The sequence below is a fragment of the Mytilus trossulus genome, chromosome 3 (assembly GCF_036588685.1).
Source record: "Mytilus trossulus isolate FHL-02 chromosome 3, PNRI_Mtr1.1.1.hap1, whole genome shotgun sequence".
Classification (NCBI taxonomy): Eukaryota; Metazoa; Mollusca; class Bivalvia; order Mytilida; family Mytilidae; genus Mytilus; species Mytilus trossulus.
The window spans coordinates 13,070,541-13,087,160 of NC_086375.1; the positions used below are offsets into that span (position 1 = coordinate 13,070,541).

The 16,620-nt window shown below is 31.0% G+C and overlaps 1 protein-coding gene across 1 annotated transcript; it reads right to left on the minus strand.

Moving 5' to 3' along the window:
• Positions 1 to 1,654: 1,654 nt before the first annotated feature.
• Positions 1,655 to 16,279, minus strand: LOC134710182 (sphingosine-1-phosphate phosphatase 2-like). Its single transcript, XM_063570409.1, has 3 exons — positions 15,509 to 16,279; positions 9,385 to 9,474; positions 1,655 to 8,407 (listed from the first exon to the last, which is right to left on the minus strand). The coding sequence occupies exons 1-3, from the start codon at positions 16,169 to 16,171 to the stop codon at positions 7,832 to 7,834; spliced, it is 1,329 nt and encodes a 442-aa protein (XP_063426479.1). The 5' UTR covers positions 16,172 to 16,279; the 3' UTR covers positions 1,655 to 7,831.
• Positions 16,280 to 16,620: the final 341 nt, after the last annotated feature.

Below are 16,620 nucleotides of genomic sequence, written 5' to 3' on the forward strand. Positions count from 1 at the left end.
TAATACTTATGAAAGATATGTGTACAGGAAAATTGGTGCAATTGACACATTCAGGAAACAAAATTTGGTGCAAATCATACCCCTGAAAAACAGTTATTGGCACAAAAAGACTTATCTTGTAAACTGCCATGATAAAATTTGGAATGAGAACGCTGAGTATGCCTGTCTAGTACAAAATAAAGGCAACAGTAGTATACCGCTGTTCAAAATTCATAAATAGATTGAGAAAAAAACAAATCCAGGTTACTAACTAAAACTGAGGGAAACGCATCAAATATAAAAGGAGAACTACGACACAACAGAAACACAACATTAGAATGTAACGCACACAGAAACGAACTAAAATATAACAATGACCATATTCCTGACTGGATACAGGACCTTTTAATTAATAAAATATGGTAGGTTGTACCTGGTTTTGTAGCATGCCAAACCTCCCACTTTTATGGCAATGTCAGTTAATATAACATTAAAATGACAACATTACATGACAGGACTACAATACAAATAAATTGTAGAACATATAGGACAGAGAAACACGAATAATAGCTAACAAAAGGTACCAGGTTTAAAATTTAATATGTCAGATACAAGTATTGTCCATACAAGACTTACCAGTGACGCTATGATGAAAAAGTTTGAAAGCCAAAACAAGTTCAAAGCTGAAGAGCACCTGGGACCAAAAGTCCCAAAAAGTTGTACCCAATACGGCTAGTGTTTTTTTGCCTTGGATAAGAAAATCCTTATCATTTAGAATAATTCATACTTTTGCATATAGTAAATTTTTATAAAATGACTATATAATAGATATAATGTACAATGTATGTATTGTTATGCGTTTACTTTTCTACATTGGTTAGAGGTATAGGGGGAGGGTTGAGATCTCATAAACATGTTTAACCCCGCCACATTTTTGTGCTTGTCCCAAGTCTGGAGCCTCTGGTCTTTGTTAGTCTTGTATTATTTTAATTTTAGTTTCTTGTGTACAATTTGGAAATTAGTATGGCGTTCATTATCACTGAACTAGTATATATATTTTAAGGGGCCAGCTGAAGGGCGCCTCCGGGTGCAGGAATTTCTCGTTACATTGAAGACCTGTTGGAGACCTTCTGCTGTTGTTCTTTCTATGGTCGGGTAGTTGTCTCTTTGATACATTCCCCATTTCAATTCTCAATTTTATGATAAAACTGGTGACTAACTACAGAATGAGAACGGATATAAACCACCTAAACCAGCACATAAAAATTCAAAACAGGGTCCATATACATAACTCAAAACAGGGTCTGTATTCTTAACTCAAAACAGGGTCTATATTTATAACTCATTAACATGTTTTAGTTTTCATGCAATTATGGACAGCAGCAAGGCCTTCAGAAACGAGAATCCTGTATAGTTGGTTTTTAAGGGCCCTGACATGAAAAATACGAAATTATTCAATTGAGAAAAACTTACTGCCTTATTTATACTAAAAACAAATATGACACAACACTAACCAATGGTAACCACTTAACTAAGCTCCATGTTCTTGTCCTGATATGCATGTAATTTTTCACCAATGGAAGCTAAACAGTAATACATGTTAATCATCACCATCTTTGCTATTTTTTATCATAATTATAATCATTCATGGCGAAAAGAATAATCAAGAAAGAAATAACGATATGAATTTTATTAACTTTGTTCACAGTAAAAACAAATACATTGCCAGTCACACATATCACAGCAAGAAGTATTAACATATCTTTCTTACTTCTACAAGGCATTTTACTCACATAGGATTTCTTATACATATAATACCTCTCTATAGAGTCAGTTGTTCTTAATAATATTCATATTTGTATTTAAACTATACAATGAACTACAGTTTTTTATTGTAGATTATGAACTTTGTCATATAATATTTGAAAATAAAATAAATGATTTCTGATTTTAATACTAGGATGGGAAAACTTACATTTTTTTATTGCCAATAATTACAAACGTATCATTCTACCTTAAACTGTTTTCCATTAATAATAAAATAAACATTTAAATTTCTCTTTTTGCCACTCTCTTTCAGGAACCTCATCTATTTCACAAGCATGCTATTCTCACCACAAAAATATCCAAAGGTTGTTTGCCCATCATTGAGGGCACCTCTAGAATCTTAATCTCATCTTTTTTTCAAGATCTAGTATTTCATTTTCATGTTCTTTGGGTTTTTTTAATGCCATCATGATATGATTTACAATAAAGTATAGACATTTTATTTTGCTTTTTATTTTTTTTACTTTTTATCCTGATCATGCATATTGCTGCATGTACCAAAAAATAAATATTTTTTTTTTTAGAAAAATCGGATTTTTTTTTGTTGATTTACAACATATAAACTTATTTAGGATGACCCTTTCACAGTCAGTATCCTGATTGATTTAAATATATAGAGCTACATGTACTAATGTTATGTGTAAACAATGAAAGGTCAAAGGTTCACATACTATTACCTAATAATTATAATCATCCAAAAATAATTCTATTTTTAACATCACACGTCATAATAGGGTTCAGAAAGAAAGTAAAAAAGATATCATGTTGAACTTATACTGTTGACATAATCAGTTTGAAATTTCACTCAATAATTCACTTTTTATACTTTAAAATACACATAAAGTACCATATTTAAAATGAGACTACATGTACTAGTATTCATATTTCTTTAAATAATTTGTTTTTACAGATTTACAAAATGACTAATGAAAAATAATGTCATTCAATAGTAAATTTTGTTATTTTTGTTCCCAATCTAATATTTGTATAAGCTTTAAGCTTCTACATTTACTAGTATTGCAGGTATTGCCATGTCGACTTTTAAACATAGAATTAATTTAGAACGGCCTTATCAATTTTTACTTCCTTTGTTGCACTTAAAAACCGTTAAAAAATAATATCTACTTCCCGGGTTAGACTTTAATAATTCTTAGTATAACAACTTGTTTTCTTTTCATAAAATATTTTGGCATAAACACAAGGTTATTTGGGAATGCTTTATAAATGCACTATATTTTAAATGGAAAAAGGTGTTAAAAATCAATGAGACATTTCTTGACAAAGACAAAAATAAATAAATAAAATGAACATATGAATTTGTACAAATAAAATGAACATATGAATTTGTACAAATAAAATGAACATATGAATTTGTACAAATAAAATGAACATATGAATTTGTACAAATAAAATGAACATATGAATTTGTACAATCATGTAAATAGTCAGAACAATATACAATGTAAAATTTACATACACTGGACCTTCACATACATAATAACTGGTCATCAAAAGCAAATTATGAACACACTCAATATCAACTGGGTTTGACTGTAGTTGATTGATTGATAGTGGTTCAAAGCCTCACCAGCATTTTTTTACTTCGAAACAAACAAAGAATAAAAAATTGGCAACAAACAACTTTATTTTCTAAAACTGACAACAATCAATTGGACTAATGAACAAACTGGCAAAAAAAAATAAACTTGGAAATACTGGCAACAAACATATTAAATTGGTCTTGTGATAGAGTGATTAACTTAAGTACATGTATAAGGAGGTTGTGGTTGGTAAACCTACAGGATCACAGCAAAGACAACAATAAATTACTTCTTTGCCAAGCACTTGGTATTTTGATATTAAAAAGAGCAAAACCTACTAGGAGGCTATTAAATAATGTGACCATATAGGGTAACAGGTCGTCCAGTGGACCTTATATGCTCTTAATATACCCTGTAATTGGAAGCAAAGGTTTTGTTTTGAAAAACAAATGTAATATTTGTAGCTGGACAAAAAGAATCCTCCCATAAAGCAAGATTTTATCCTCTCTCCCCCTAAACTCTCTGGTCTCCTATTACCTTGATAAGGACATGTTAAACTATTTATCAATCAAACATTGGAATGTAAACTTGCTATAACTGAAACATTCTTCTCTTAGGTCTTTACATATTTACATTTTCAATAGCAAAATAAACATGTCAAAAAGAAATCCATAAATAAGACATGGTTCAAATGCAAAAATATCAATGCTGAATTTATAATGAGTATATGCTGACTGAAAGACTTCACATCAATATATTCTATAGTATATTTGTTTATATAGTTTATGTCTGTTATTTGTTCTCAAGTGAAAGTTCTTCAAAAGAATTAAAAACTGGGAGAGGTCTTTTTATACTTCATTCACCATGTTTAATAATGCCTTAAATCTGTGTATAATTTCATGGAACAATTCCTTTTTAAAATATAATTCCAGTTCACTGCTATCAGGAATTTCATCTTTTAAAAATCATTGATAAGAACTTTATCCTTAGACATCCCAAACATGCATCCAAAAAATAATTGTTAGTATATTCTTAAATTATTCACTTTTAATAAGGATATTTTTTTTTTTAAATTGTTCAAACAATTAGAAAAATAATCAAAGTTTAAAATATTTGTAAAAAAGAAAAAAAGAAAAGAATTAATTCGACATGGCCTCAATACATAAATTCTATAAGAAGCTTATATCTTAAATAAAAGAAACCAGTCTGAGTCAGCCAGGCAGTATTACACGAGCTCTTCTTTCTCAGAGATTAATTAGTCAAATACAATCTTTTGTCCATTTATCACCTGACCTCAATACATAAAATCTCTATAAGGAACTTATATGTTACATAAAAGATACAAGTCTAAGTTGCCCATACAACTATTATTACACTGGTTATTCTTTATCAATTATTAATTGGTCAAATAAAATCTTTTGTCCATTTTTCATGACACTTATCTATCAAGAAAAAAATATTTGTCCTAATTTTTAAGTACACATGCATATCAAAAAAAAAATAATCACCGGAATATCATAACTGCATAATTATTTAATGAATATCTAGGAATTATGGACAAAACAAAACATTTTCTGATAGGTTTTATTAAATGTACTTATGATTGAGTTTTTACAATAATCAAATCAAAATTGTTTTAACATGTTTAATCAGATTTCCAATTTTTCCAATACTGAATAGACCTACTTTCTATTATATAAAACAATATAAACTAGAAAAATATCAAAAGGTCAAAGGTGGGGCAAATACCTGTGTCACCTGATTGAAGCTTACACACAAAGGTTCAAAGTTCAGTACATTATGTAAGTTAAGTAATGACACCATGTGCAAAGTTTATAATAGTTTTGATAACAAAACTGGGTTACTAAAAGTCAGCCCATAGTACGTCACCTGTTGTAAATTTTTATCAGTACATTCGGTGCATAAAACCAATTTAAAAATCCAAGGTGACATTTATTTTTATGACAGAGATATTCAATATATTTTTTTTTTAATTTGAAAATAGAATGATCAAATTCAAAATTTTTGAAGGGGGTGCTTAAAGCAATTTTACCTGATATTATGATTAAAGCATGACAAATGCATGATATTCAAATACATACAATGGCATCATAGTGCCAAGAAAATTTAAAGTAAATGAGTTGAATAGTTTACTTCATATCTACAAGACAGCAACCAGAAAGTAAAAAAAAATGAAAATGACGTCTTACAGTCTACACGAGGAAAATTATTCTGCAACTTGTGTCAAATACATGTATAACCTTATATCTCATGTAAATACAAGCAACATAAAATTAATAAATAAATTTTTATGCAGTCCTACATCTTTTCAGGATTAAGCATGTGATCAAGTTCATGAGGTCATGGTACAAATGTATATAATACACAAATGAGAAACACTATATCACATTTATTGAACAAAATCTAAGTCAACAATTGACACGTCTAGAAAAGGGACAGTGTGAAATATCAATTGCTATCAGAACAGAAGGAATGTAGTATAAAAATAGTTCAGAAAATAATCTAAAAATATTTGAATAACCAGCCAGTGGGGAGGGTTTTAGGGGTTGGAACCCCCTTTTTTGGACAATCAATGCATTTGAATGGGACCATATAGTTGAACCCCCCCCCCCCCCTTTTAAATGGCTGGATCCGCCCCTGCCAGCATCTTCTTCCTGATTTAATAAACTTTTGACAATTATATACCAGTATCTAGTTCCTTATGAATTTAAACATAAAAATTATCACAGTATATTACAGTTTTATACATGTTTATATTTCTTTAGGATTTAATAATAAAATTTTCAAAGTATTTATGACAGTTTTATACATGTGTATATTGTTGAAATAATTATCAAATCAAACTTCTTAGAATTGAAAGTAAGTATTCATTGAAAGACATAACCTTAACAAAGAAATTACTCAACTTTCTTATATAAGTTTATTAAATAACAGGAAGAAATTTAAATCAGTTTTTGTAATAATCAAAGCTCAAAGTGCAGGTAGTACTTTTTGAGGGTCTTTAAACCAGATCATATTAAATTGATTAATATCACATAAATGTTCCGAATCATCGTACAGACAGGTAACCATGAACTTGTTGAGTATTATCAGGAAATTGATCTTTTTCTGTCCAACATTGTAAACTTTTATTTTAGCTCTTCAATGTTGTAATGGTAACACAGATTTCATAAATAAGATCTTTCTATTTGAGATTTCAATTTTATTTTTTTATTCCATATTTTAGTTGTTTTTGAAAAATTACTTAAACAATGTATATGTAATTATACAAAGTATCCAATAATTATTCTTCTTTATTATAGCAAAGACTTTATGGTGAATTACATATTATAGTATACTGGCTGTCAGAGGAAATCATGAAATGATAAAAAAAATAAAAACAATGAAGTCTTTATTTATGTAAAATATGTTCAATGCTCTATTACACCTGTGTGTTGAATATATACAATAATGTACATGGATCGTTAACAGATATTTAATATGAAATCCTTGATCCTGATGAATTAAAATGAATTTGAATTTCCTATTCATAAATCCAATTAAAACATGACATGATTATACTGGCCTTGGGCAAACAGCATTGGAGTGTTTTCAACATAAAAGCTCCTCCAAAACTTTTCAAATTGATAAAATCACCATTTTAATTACTGCTCCTTGTTCTGTGGATTTATTATTATTCCTGTGATACCCAATTTTCACAGAAATTGAGGGTGAAGGTGAACTATGAATTTAATTGAAAAAGAACGTACACAATTTTTCTAAAGGCTATGTTTGCAAAACCAGAACATCAAAGAAAATACAAGTTTTCCTCAATCATGTCAACCCACTTTAAATTGGTTCTCAAGAAAAAATCCAGAGTATATCTGTGAAATTGTAACTCAAGTGTGATACCGGTAGTTGCCATATAGCTAATTCTCATTATTATAAATTAAATGAAACTAAAAGTTCAAACTTTGAACTACAACTGGTGCAGATGAGGGGAAATTTCTTAAATGAATTTTTATATAGAACCCTTCTGTCAGGGTATAAGTATCAGTTGGTGCATTTCATAACATCCCATGTGCATTATTTTTTAAGGGATACAAATTTTTGATGGATATAGGACTAGGTAAAAAAAAACTTTTAATGTGGATTCATTGTTTTTCATGGGAGTCCTTTCTTTGCAGAATTGTGGGTTAAAGGTACATCACAAAGTTAATTTTCTTAAAGCATATTTTAGAAAAATGCCGATTTCAAATATCCACAAAAAAAAAAATTTCCTTGATCTACAACAATAAATGAATCTACAGTTTGATTATTCCTATAAGGATCGTCACAGTAGTCCAACATTTATCATGCATTAATATCAGGGCCCTGGAATAATTATAAAACATTAAAAAAATTAATGCAAATATATAAACAGCTAAGTCTACAAGTAAAAAATTAAAACACAAACTAATTGATTGCACTGTTTCAATACATATTTAAAATTCTGTATAAAATGACATTCTCATTAATCCTAAAGGCCGTAACAGATTAGGGACTATAAATATAGCAGCGAAACCCACACAAAAGTAGGCAACAAACTTCTGTGGTTTTTCCATGCCCATTTTCCTCTGTGTTTCTTCGTCTTTGCTATCTACATTATAATATAGACAGAATAGTTTGTGAGTGACTGGCTTGGCAACAGCCCTTGTAATGACTAGAACTAGAATACCTATTAAATGTCGAACTTCAGCTAAAGGTATCATTGATATTAATGTAAATAGCGATGGTATATGATAAGGTTTAGCCACCTCCGACGGCATCATAAAACCTAACTGATAGTTCAACCATGTGGCAACCGCTATTCCAGCTCCGATGCCGACCACCGTAGCTGTATCTCCCTTGGCCGTATTCCAAATTGTTGCATTTGGGTATATGTACAATAAGAATATTTCTCCTCCAACCACAACTAGAGGGCTGTACATGCTGGTAACCTGGAAATTATCAAGGGCTTCTACATATGGTAACATGAGTGGGATCAGGATTATTCCAATGGCTGCTCCAACAATGACATCCTAAAAATAAATACAAATGTATACAGACTTCTTATTAGTCAAAGGTCAATGGTATTGCAATTGTGTATAATTGTAGAGAAAAATTCTAGACACGTTTACTTTTCAAAAATTATGTAATTATTAAAGCCTCTCACAAACAAACACTAATCATTTCATATATGTATAAAACGTCACACACAACTAGTGTCCTAAATCCACATGGGCATACTATATTCTTATGCTTTCACATGTATTGTATAACAGTTATACATGTTATAAGTCAAACTAAATGATTTAGGGTGTCATAAGGCACATTTCCTTATTGGTGTTTTACACTACTTTTGAATGTTTGATGGTTTCTTTTTGATGGAGGAAGTCAGAGTGCAAGGAGAGAAAAAGTAACCCTAGGCTAGAAAACTACTCTATCTAGTTTGGATTCATTCATGTTCAGGGTTGGAACTCACAAACACTGTGATAGAGTATACATGTATAGAAGTTGCATATGATACATGTACATGTATGCACAGGTACTTTATGCTCTCTCACTGCAGGCAAATTCCAAACTCTTTCTTTTATTCATAAGGGAAAGTATGTCACTTTATTCTTCATTTTAAACTTATACAAAATTATACCATTATTATTAATCATTGCTGTCTAATTATTTTGAATTCCTAACACAAATAATGATGAAATGCCATATTCTTTATGTGCCTGTCCTAAGTCAGGAGTCTGTAGTTCAGCTGTTGTCATTGGTTTAGGTCCATCATATTTGTTTTTCATAAAATTAGTATTCTCAGTTGAACATGTTGACCTGTTCTTTTTTTTCCTGTCAGGGCCTTTTAAAGGCAACTATACAAAATTGGAATTTTTCTTCTTATTGTTGAAGGCCATACAGTTGCCTTTAATTGCTTACATCCACTTCATTTTAACTTTGATGGATAGTCGTCACATTGACAATCACACCAAATCTACTTATTTTATTACTTATTGAAACTTACCAAAACTGAATGCATTCCCAAATAAATTCGGCTCAGTCCACAAACTGTTGCCCAAAAAAATGCAACTATTAATGGAAGAGGGAAATCAAACTGAAAAAAAAACCACCATGCAATTAGATTATTTTGAACTTTACAACCATGATAACATAAATTTTAAAAACATTCAATTTTAAGTAAACACATTGTTTCTAACTTAACATACATATACTCTACAGTATTTGAGAAGTCAATATCACCTTAGAGTCATGAGAGTCTTTGGCCTAATCAATGTTGTTTCCTATTGTGGTTTTTTGTTTGAAATTTTCTTTTTTTTGGGGAACTGTTGAAATCACTTCATAATATACTGTAAATTGAGAAATTATTGTGTGCATTTATTATTGCAGTTTTGTCAATTTAGACTTAAATGCGATTTTAATTTTTCAAAAATTTGAGAAGAATTCTGTCTAATTCTTACAAAATATTTGAAAATTGTAACAATTTCTGAATTTACAGTATACCAGAGGTGGATTAAGGGGTTTAGGGGAAGTTCCCCTCCGTCATGAAGCTACAATGTACATTTAAGGGTTACGATCCAGCCCATTCCTTTTCGATGCATATATATATGATTAATGTATTGTTAAGAGAGAGCCATATCTCTTGCACGTTAAAGACACCCTTGTAGATTTCGAAAAAGAGTAGGCTATTGCCGCTACAAGGCAGCACTCGCACTTGCAAAGTGGAAAGGGATTAATATAAGTTGCAAAACTTGTTTCCCAATCCACTCTAAATAAATATGTTTAAACTAATGTATTAATTTAAATGATATGTACCAAATTCAGTAAAAACTCCACATTAGCAAGATAGGGAACCCCTTTAGCTATAGCAATCTATCTAGCACAATTCAGGATCAATTATTAGTAAACACTGCATTTCGGGATCAGACAGAGAACTCTCTACCACAGCCCATCTAATGACCAATATTTTCATGTAAAGTACAAAAATGTAGCAGCAACCATGCATGTGTGTACATGTATGTATCTATCACTTATGTGCATGTCTCACCTACATATGTAGTTTTCATTGAATTTATTAACTCTGATACAACCTTATTTATAAAAAACAAGAATGTGTCCAAAGTACACGGATGCCCCACTCACACTATCATTTTCCATGTTCAATGGACCGTGTAAATGGGTAAAAAATATAATTAGGCATTTAAATTAGAAAGATCATATCATAGGGAACATGTGTACTAAGTTTCAAGTTGATTGGACTTCAGCTTCATCAAAAACTACCTTGACCAAAAACTTTAACCTGAAACTCGAACTTTCAATTTCTATGTTCAGTGGATCGTGAAATTGGGGTCAAAAGTTTAATTTGGCTTTAAAATTAGAAAGATCATATCATAAGGAACATGTGTACTAAATTTCTAGTTGATTGGACTTCAGCTTCATCAAAAACTACCTTGACCAAAAACTTTAACCTGAAGCGGGACACACGGACGGACGAACGAACGGACAGACGAACAGATGCACAGACCAGAAAACATAATGCCCCTGGATTGTAACTACATTGTATCATGATTATAATGGTCCATTCCAGTTAATTTCTGACAGGTGGCCATGGGATGGATGGGGAGATTTGGACATGTGTTCATCAGAAAAAAACATCATGAAAAACTACCTATCAGATCTATAAATTAAGACCTATCAGATGTAGAGTTTCTGTTCATATTGGGTGGATGGGCTTTCATGGGAAAAATTGACCTATTAGAATTTTTACTGCAAGGATTCTTCCCATCAGAATTTTAAATCCAATACCAGGTAATGCATAATATGAAACTATCTACATTCCAAAGCACCCCTAAGATATGAAATAGGTGTTTTTTGTAACCCCTAAGATGTTATTATTTTAAATTATTTACTGTTGCAAGACCCTCAGAAATTGTTGCGTAAAAGTGTTACCTGTCAGATGAAAAAACCCAAAATTTCACCCCTAAGATGTATAAATTTTACACCCCTCAGAAAGGACCATCCATCCCCCATTATCAGATATTAACTGGAATGGCCCAATTACAATTTATATAAACAAGTCTTAAATGAAATATATAGTGTTATCATATACTAATATAGAAAAGTTTAATCCTTGACCCTGTTTGTAAACATCATGTTGTATATATATATCATGATTAATTTTGTGAGAAAGAAGTTGGTCATCACCCACAGACAGCCTGATACCTATTTATATACTCATGTATCAATCAATTATTGAAAGTGGTTTACAACATGTACAAATAGAAAATTAAAATTAATTATGCTATGTAAAATCAATATTAATTGTTTGTAGTTATATATATACATTTGTATAAAATATGTACATTAAATGTCTGTAAACTAGGGTTCAGAACCGTTCTACATTTGTTTCCTACTTTTTATTTCATTATAAAAAATTGTGTCAGTTGTAACACAAAAGAGAGAGTATACGTATGACCTGAATGAAATATTCATGCACTTCTTTTTTCAAAGAAAGCAATTACATTAAAGAACCACCAAGGACAAAACATCGATGTATTGCTATCAATAAAATTTGATCAATCATGGGTTTAAAATTCACCACATTGATCACAATGATAAAAATGCTAATACTGTACATGTCTGTGGCATTTAAATTATGTTGACATTATTTCACATTTAATTCCTAGTATTATTCATATGTTGTACTTATACAAGTACATTGTATCATCCCCTATGTGGGTGTTTGAAATTTGACTACAATTTTATGAACATGTGAATATTTTGTGACATAGCCTAAAGATATTGTACTCCTACAGCATGCTACACATGAGAGAGTTTATCCTTCACATTTAAGAACATGTATACCTAGTATTATTAGTATGATGGACATACGGATAACGCATGAAAGAAAATATTCTACATGCATTACATTTGTGACTGCCTTACTTTTTTACATATAATTCTTTGCTTGTGTTTGTCTGGTTTTTTAAACTTGGGTTAAACAGTTCAGTATTTTTTTTCCCGTTTTGATTTGAATAAAAAAGGCAAACCTTTATTTTGTTTCCTTTTAATATCAAAATAAGGAGATGTGTTGTGATTGCATTTCAAATCAGAACACTACATGTAATTTCCATTATTAAAGGAAGAGGATGTAATTAAACCCTTATAGTGAAATGTAGTGGATGACAAACTTTCTGTTATTTCCTCAACAAGTGAGAAAATCTTATTCTCCGTCATGACAGTGGTCTGCTTTTTATTTAAGAATTTTACTACAGTACTTCAAAATAATCATGGCTGACTGTCATGACTGTTGATTCACCATTTTTCCTGGGATACCAATTTATGGGGGGATTTGGTGGGTCACAAGTCAACAAAGGATTTATACATTTGAATTTTCAACAAAAAAATTGTCTTTTCTGTATGCTTGTGTGCAGAAAATTTTAACCATGAAATGAAATTTAAATATCCATGAAAATAGTTTTTCAGCAATGCATGAAACATTAGAAAAGTAAGTATATAAATATGAACTAATGCATGGATATAGGGTAGAAATGGATATCAGAGTGGGGAATTTCTCATACCCAAATTGCATGCAAATGTTGCATTGTTTAGGGTTGTCATTTGAGTTAGTTCATGAAGCCTACTCCTAATTTTTTTGTTATTGGTCAGTACACAGATGCATTAAGATTATATCAGCTGAGTTCAGTTTCATCATCATTTCTTATCAAGTTTTAAAAATAATCTCACTCAGGACTTTGTTTCCTTACTCCAATGGCATTGATTTGAAAAAGAAAATATTCAGCTTTTTTCCAGAAGAATATTCTATTATCATAATCTTAATAGATTTTAGTAATTGATCAGTAAGATCATTGTTTCATCTCTATCATTGTCTGTCAAAATGGTCAATTAAAAACAGGAGAATGCAAAAAACACAAGAATTGTTAATTTAATGTCTTATTTATTCTTCCTAGATTCTTATACATTTTCTCTAATTCTTACATGATTTTTCCTTTTCCAGACCTGTTGATTATTATTTTTCAATTAAGTGTTGAGTTTGATCTCTGAGTTCTTCATCGGTCAAAATTCAATTAGAAGGTCGCATAAATTTTCTAGCTTTTCTCTGAATATGCTTAATATTGTGACGTCAGGAAGAAAGGTCTTCACATGGAAAGAACATATAACAGGCTATTATTTCAACTTGGAATTTTTTTTTAATTATGGAATTTGCACAATTCTTAGTGCTTAAATTTTAATAAATTCCATGTTTATTCTAGATCTGTATTAGAGTGTTTTGAGCAGTGCATAACACTTTCCATACAATGTTTTTATATAGATAGTGTAATGCGCAGCACAGTACATGTACATCATGTTGTACGTATACAATGTAGCTATCGAAAATGTAATATCTTCCTATCGAAAATGTAATATATGTTATACATTGTAGAAAGAGTTGTGTGTTGCGCAGAACATTAAAATACAGAATAAAAATGGAACTTATTAAAAATATTCAAGAACAAGAAATTATGAAAATTCCATAATTAAAAATAATTCCAAGTAGAAATAATAGCCTGTTACATATTTTTGCAGATGATTCAAAATAAGGATTGAATCTTCATATGCTTCATATTTTCAAAAATCATTAGAGAACCAGATTCCACCACCAAATCTTGAATATGATATTTATCCACTCTTGACAGTTAAATTTTAAATATTTAAAACTTTAACTGGCCTGAGTGAGTAAATATTGTATCACTCTCAACAAATTTTACAACATGTACAATGCTCAATATAGTCAGATAGTGGTATAGTCTAAATGTATTTGCTAGATAATAAAATTTGCCTTTGAGTATAGAGCAAATACAGCTTCTTTCAGGACAGGGTGCTGAAATGCCTTGGAGCTGATCGATAAAGTGCCTAGTCATCATTTTCAATAACATGAATAATATATGTAAACGAAAGTATAAATTCAAATTACAAACATGTACATTGTACATACATGTACAAAAATGTAGCCCTTGCCTTGTTTAGAAAATAATTCTAATGCCGGTGTCACACATTAGCGTACATGTATAGACTGGTGTGCACCAAAGGTACAGAGAAAATTGACAAAGATGGTTTACGTTATTGCACAACAGGGGTACGCTAAGCAATCTTTAAACACGCATTGCATGAGTTTGTAATACATGTACAGGTACGTCCAAATACAAAGATATGCGCTTGGTGAACACTACAAACTCGAGGAAATTTTTATGCGCAACAGCATAAAAAATTTCATCCAGCTCAAACGTGTGTCTAGTGACGGTAGTGTACAAATGTATACCTGAACGCTACAGGTACATAATACAAACGCTACAAGCGCGTTGAAAACGCTACAGATAAGTTTGAGCTTGTTTAGGGCCATTGTATACGCTTCAAGACCATTCTTCTTTATCAAAGACGTATGCAGGTATGTTTGTAACAAATACCCCATAATAGAACTTCCAAATCAGACAGGGACGCGTCTCAAATACCTTCAAGAGGTTTTTTTTCATACGTAGCGTACATTCCATCCAAGTAACATACATGCCAGATATGCGTCAACAAACATTACTTGAATGCCCAATATACACTAAGCTACGCCCAATACATGCTTAAAGCTCATTGTGCACACGATACAGATATGATTGACAGGTTGAATGCATCCAAAATTACTAGCGTATTGGCAGCGTACATGATTTTTTACCCATGTACATTGTATGCATATACATGTATACATGTACTGTTCATCATGTTCATCAACACTGCACTTTTTTAACTGTGAGTGTGAGTCTGGCTCTTTTCACAAATGTTTGACAAAACATCTTACATTAAAACTGATACCAAGTTATAATATCATAATATTAATGGCTTACAAAAATGTACAAGAATTTTTGATTTTTTTTTGGTGAAATTGGTCTGTTGTTCAAATTTTGTAATACACTGATTTAAAATTGTTTTTTTGAATGAGCTATAAAGGTCTCCTCAACCTTCTTACTGTCACTGACTGTTACCTTATAACATAATTATAGACTATTGTGACATACATGTACATGTATGACGTTTATTGGAAAGTGCACAAACTCAAAAGCTGTCTAGATAATCGTGATAGTTACCTCATAATGTCTATGGCCAATAATTATTAGTCCAAAGGGAATTATAACCCCAACAGTCGCATGGGTTGAAGGCATTCCATATTCTTCTAAGTATCTATTCTCTAACCTGGCACATGGTGGTGAAGAGGGACGAGGCCATTCAATAATATCTTTTGCCGCTTGCCCTAAATACATTCCGGCGTGCCAAATAATGACCATTTGTCGCATTACTAAGCTGTTGAGATTCCATAAGCAGAACGTGAAAAATGTCAAATAAAAGAATTCATTCCCAAATCCAGCTCCCAATCGAAAAGTCCAATATAGAAATTTGCTATGTATAATATACCTGGTCTCTGGTTTATTCTCGGATTGTGTACAGTCTTTTTGCACATTTTCCATTTGGTCAACATTGTTTGAGTGTATAGAGCCATTTTGACTACAGTGTTCGTTATTAATGACACCATTGCTATTATTCTGCACAAACCCATTGGTTTTGGTAAGTCTTTGGTGTAAATCTCCTTTGGTCACATGACTGTCATGAGATGAGGATGACAGGTAGTCAGACTCAGAATCCTTTTCCTCAGACTCAGTTCCAGGTAAAATTTCAATTTGACAATATTTCTGGAAATTAGCTACAAGAGATGGGTCTTTCAGTCCTAATATATAATTTATAACAGAACTCATTTTCACTTTGTAAATATATACTTCCCTTGCACTGTAGTAGTGTGTAAACTGTGTGTAGGTCCCGATGTGACTAATCTTGACCCAAGCAACAGCGACAATTCATAAATATGGGAGATAACTCTGTTTGATAATCGAGGCATAAATACAGCGCGTAGGGATAGTGATTTAAAAATATTAATTTGAGATTTTAAATTATTGATGTTTAAACTCTTATCGATGGTGTTTGTACATAACAAAAATAAGATATGTATTTCACAAACTAATTAATTTAAAAAAACAATACTTGAATTAAGAACTGAAAGGCTTTATAACTAAGATAAAAAAAGATTATAAGATAAGAGGCTGTAAGATAACTTATAAGCACAGTCATTGAACAGATCTAATACATTCACAATAAATGGTCTATGGCAACACATTAAAGAAAAAATACAATAACTATGAAAGAGTGG

Excerpts from the sequence above, each read along its gene's own strand:
- LOC134710182 (XM_063570409.1), bottom strand. The coding sequence starts at position 16,171 with ATGAGTTCTGTTATAAATTATATATTAGGACTGAAAGACCCATCTCTT. Across the intron at positions 9,475-15,508 it reads TTGGCCATAGACATTATGAG|TTTGATTTCCCTCTTCCATT; the intron begins GTAACTATCACG and ends TTTTTTTTTCAG. Across the intron at positions 8,408-9,384 it reads TGGGAATGCATTCAGTTTTG|GATGTCATTGTTGGAGCAGC; the intron begins GTAAGTTTCAAT and ends ATTTATTTTTAG.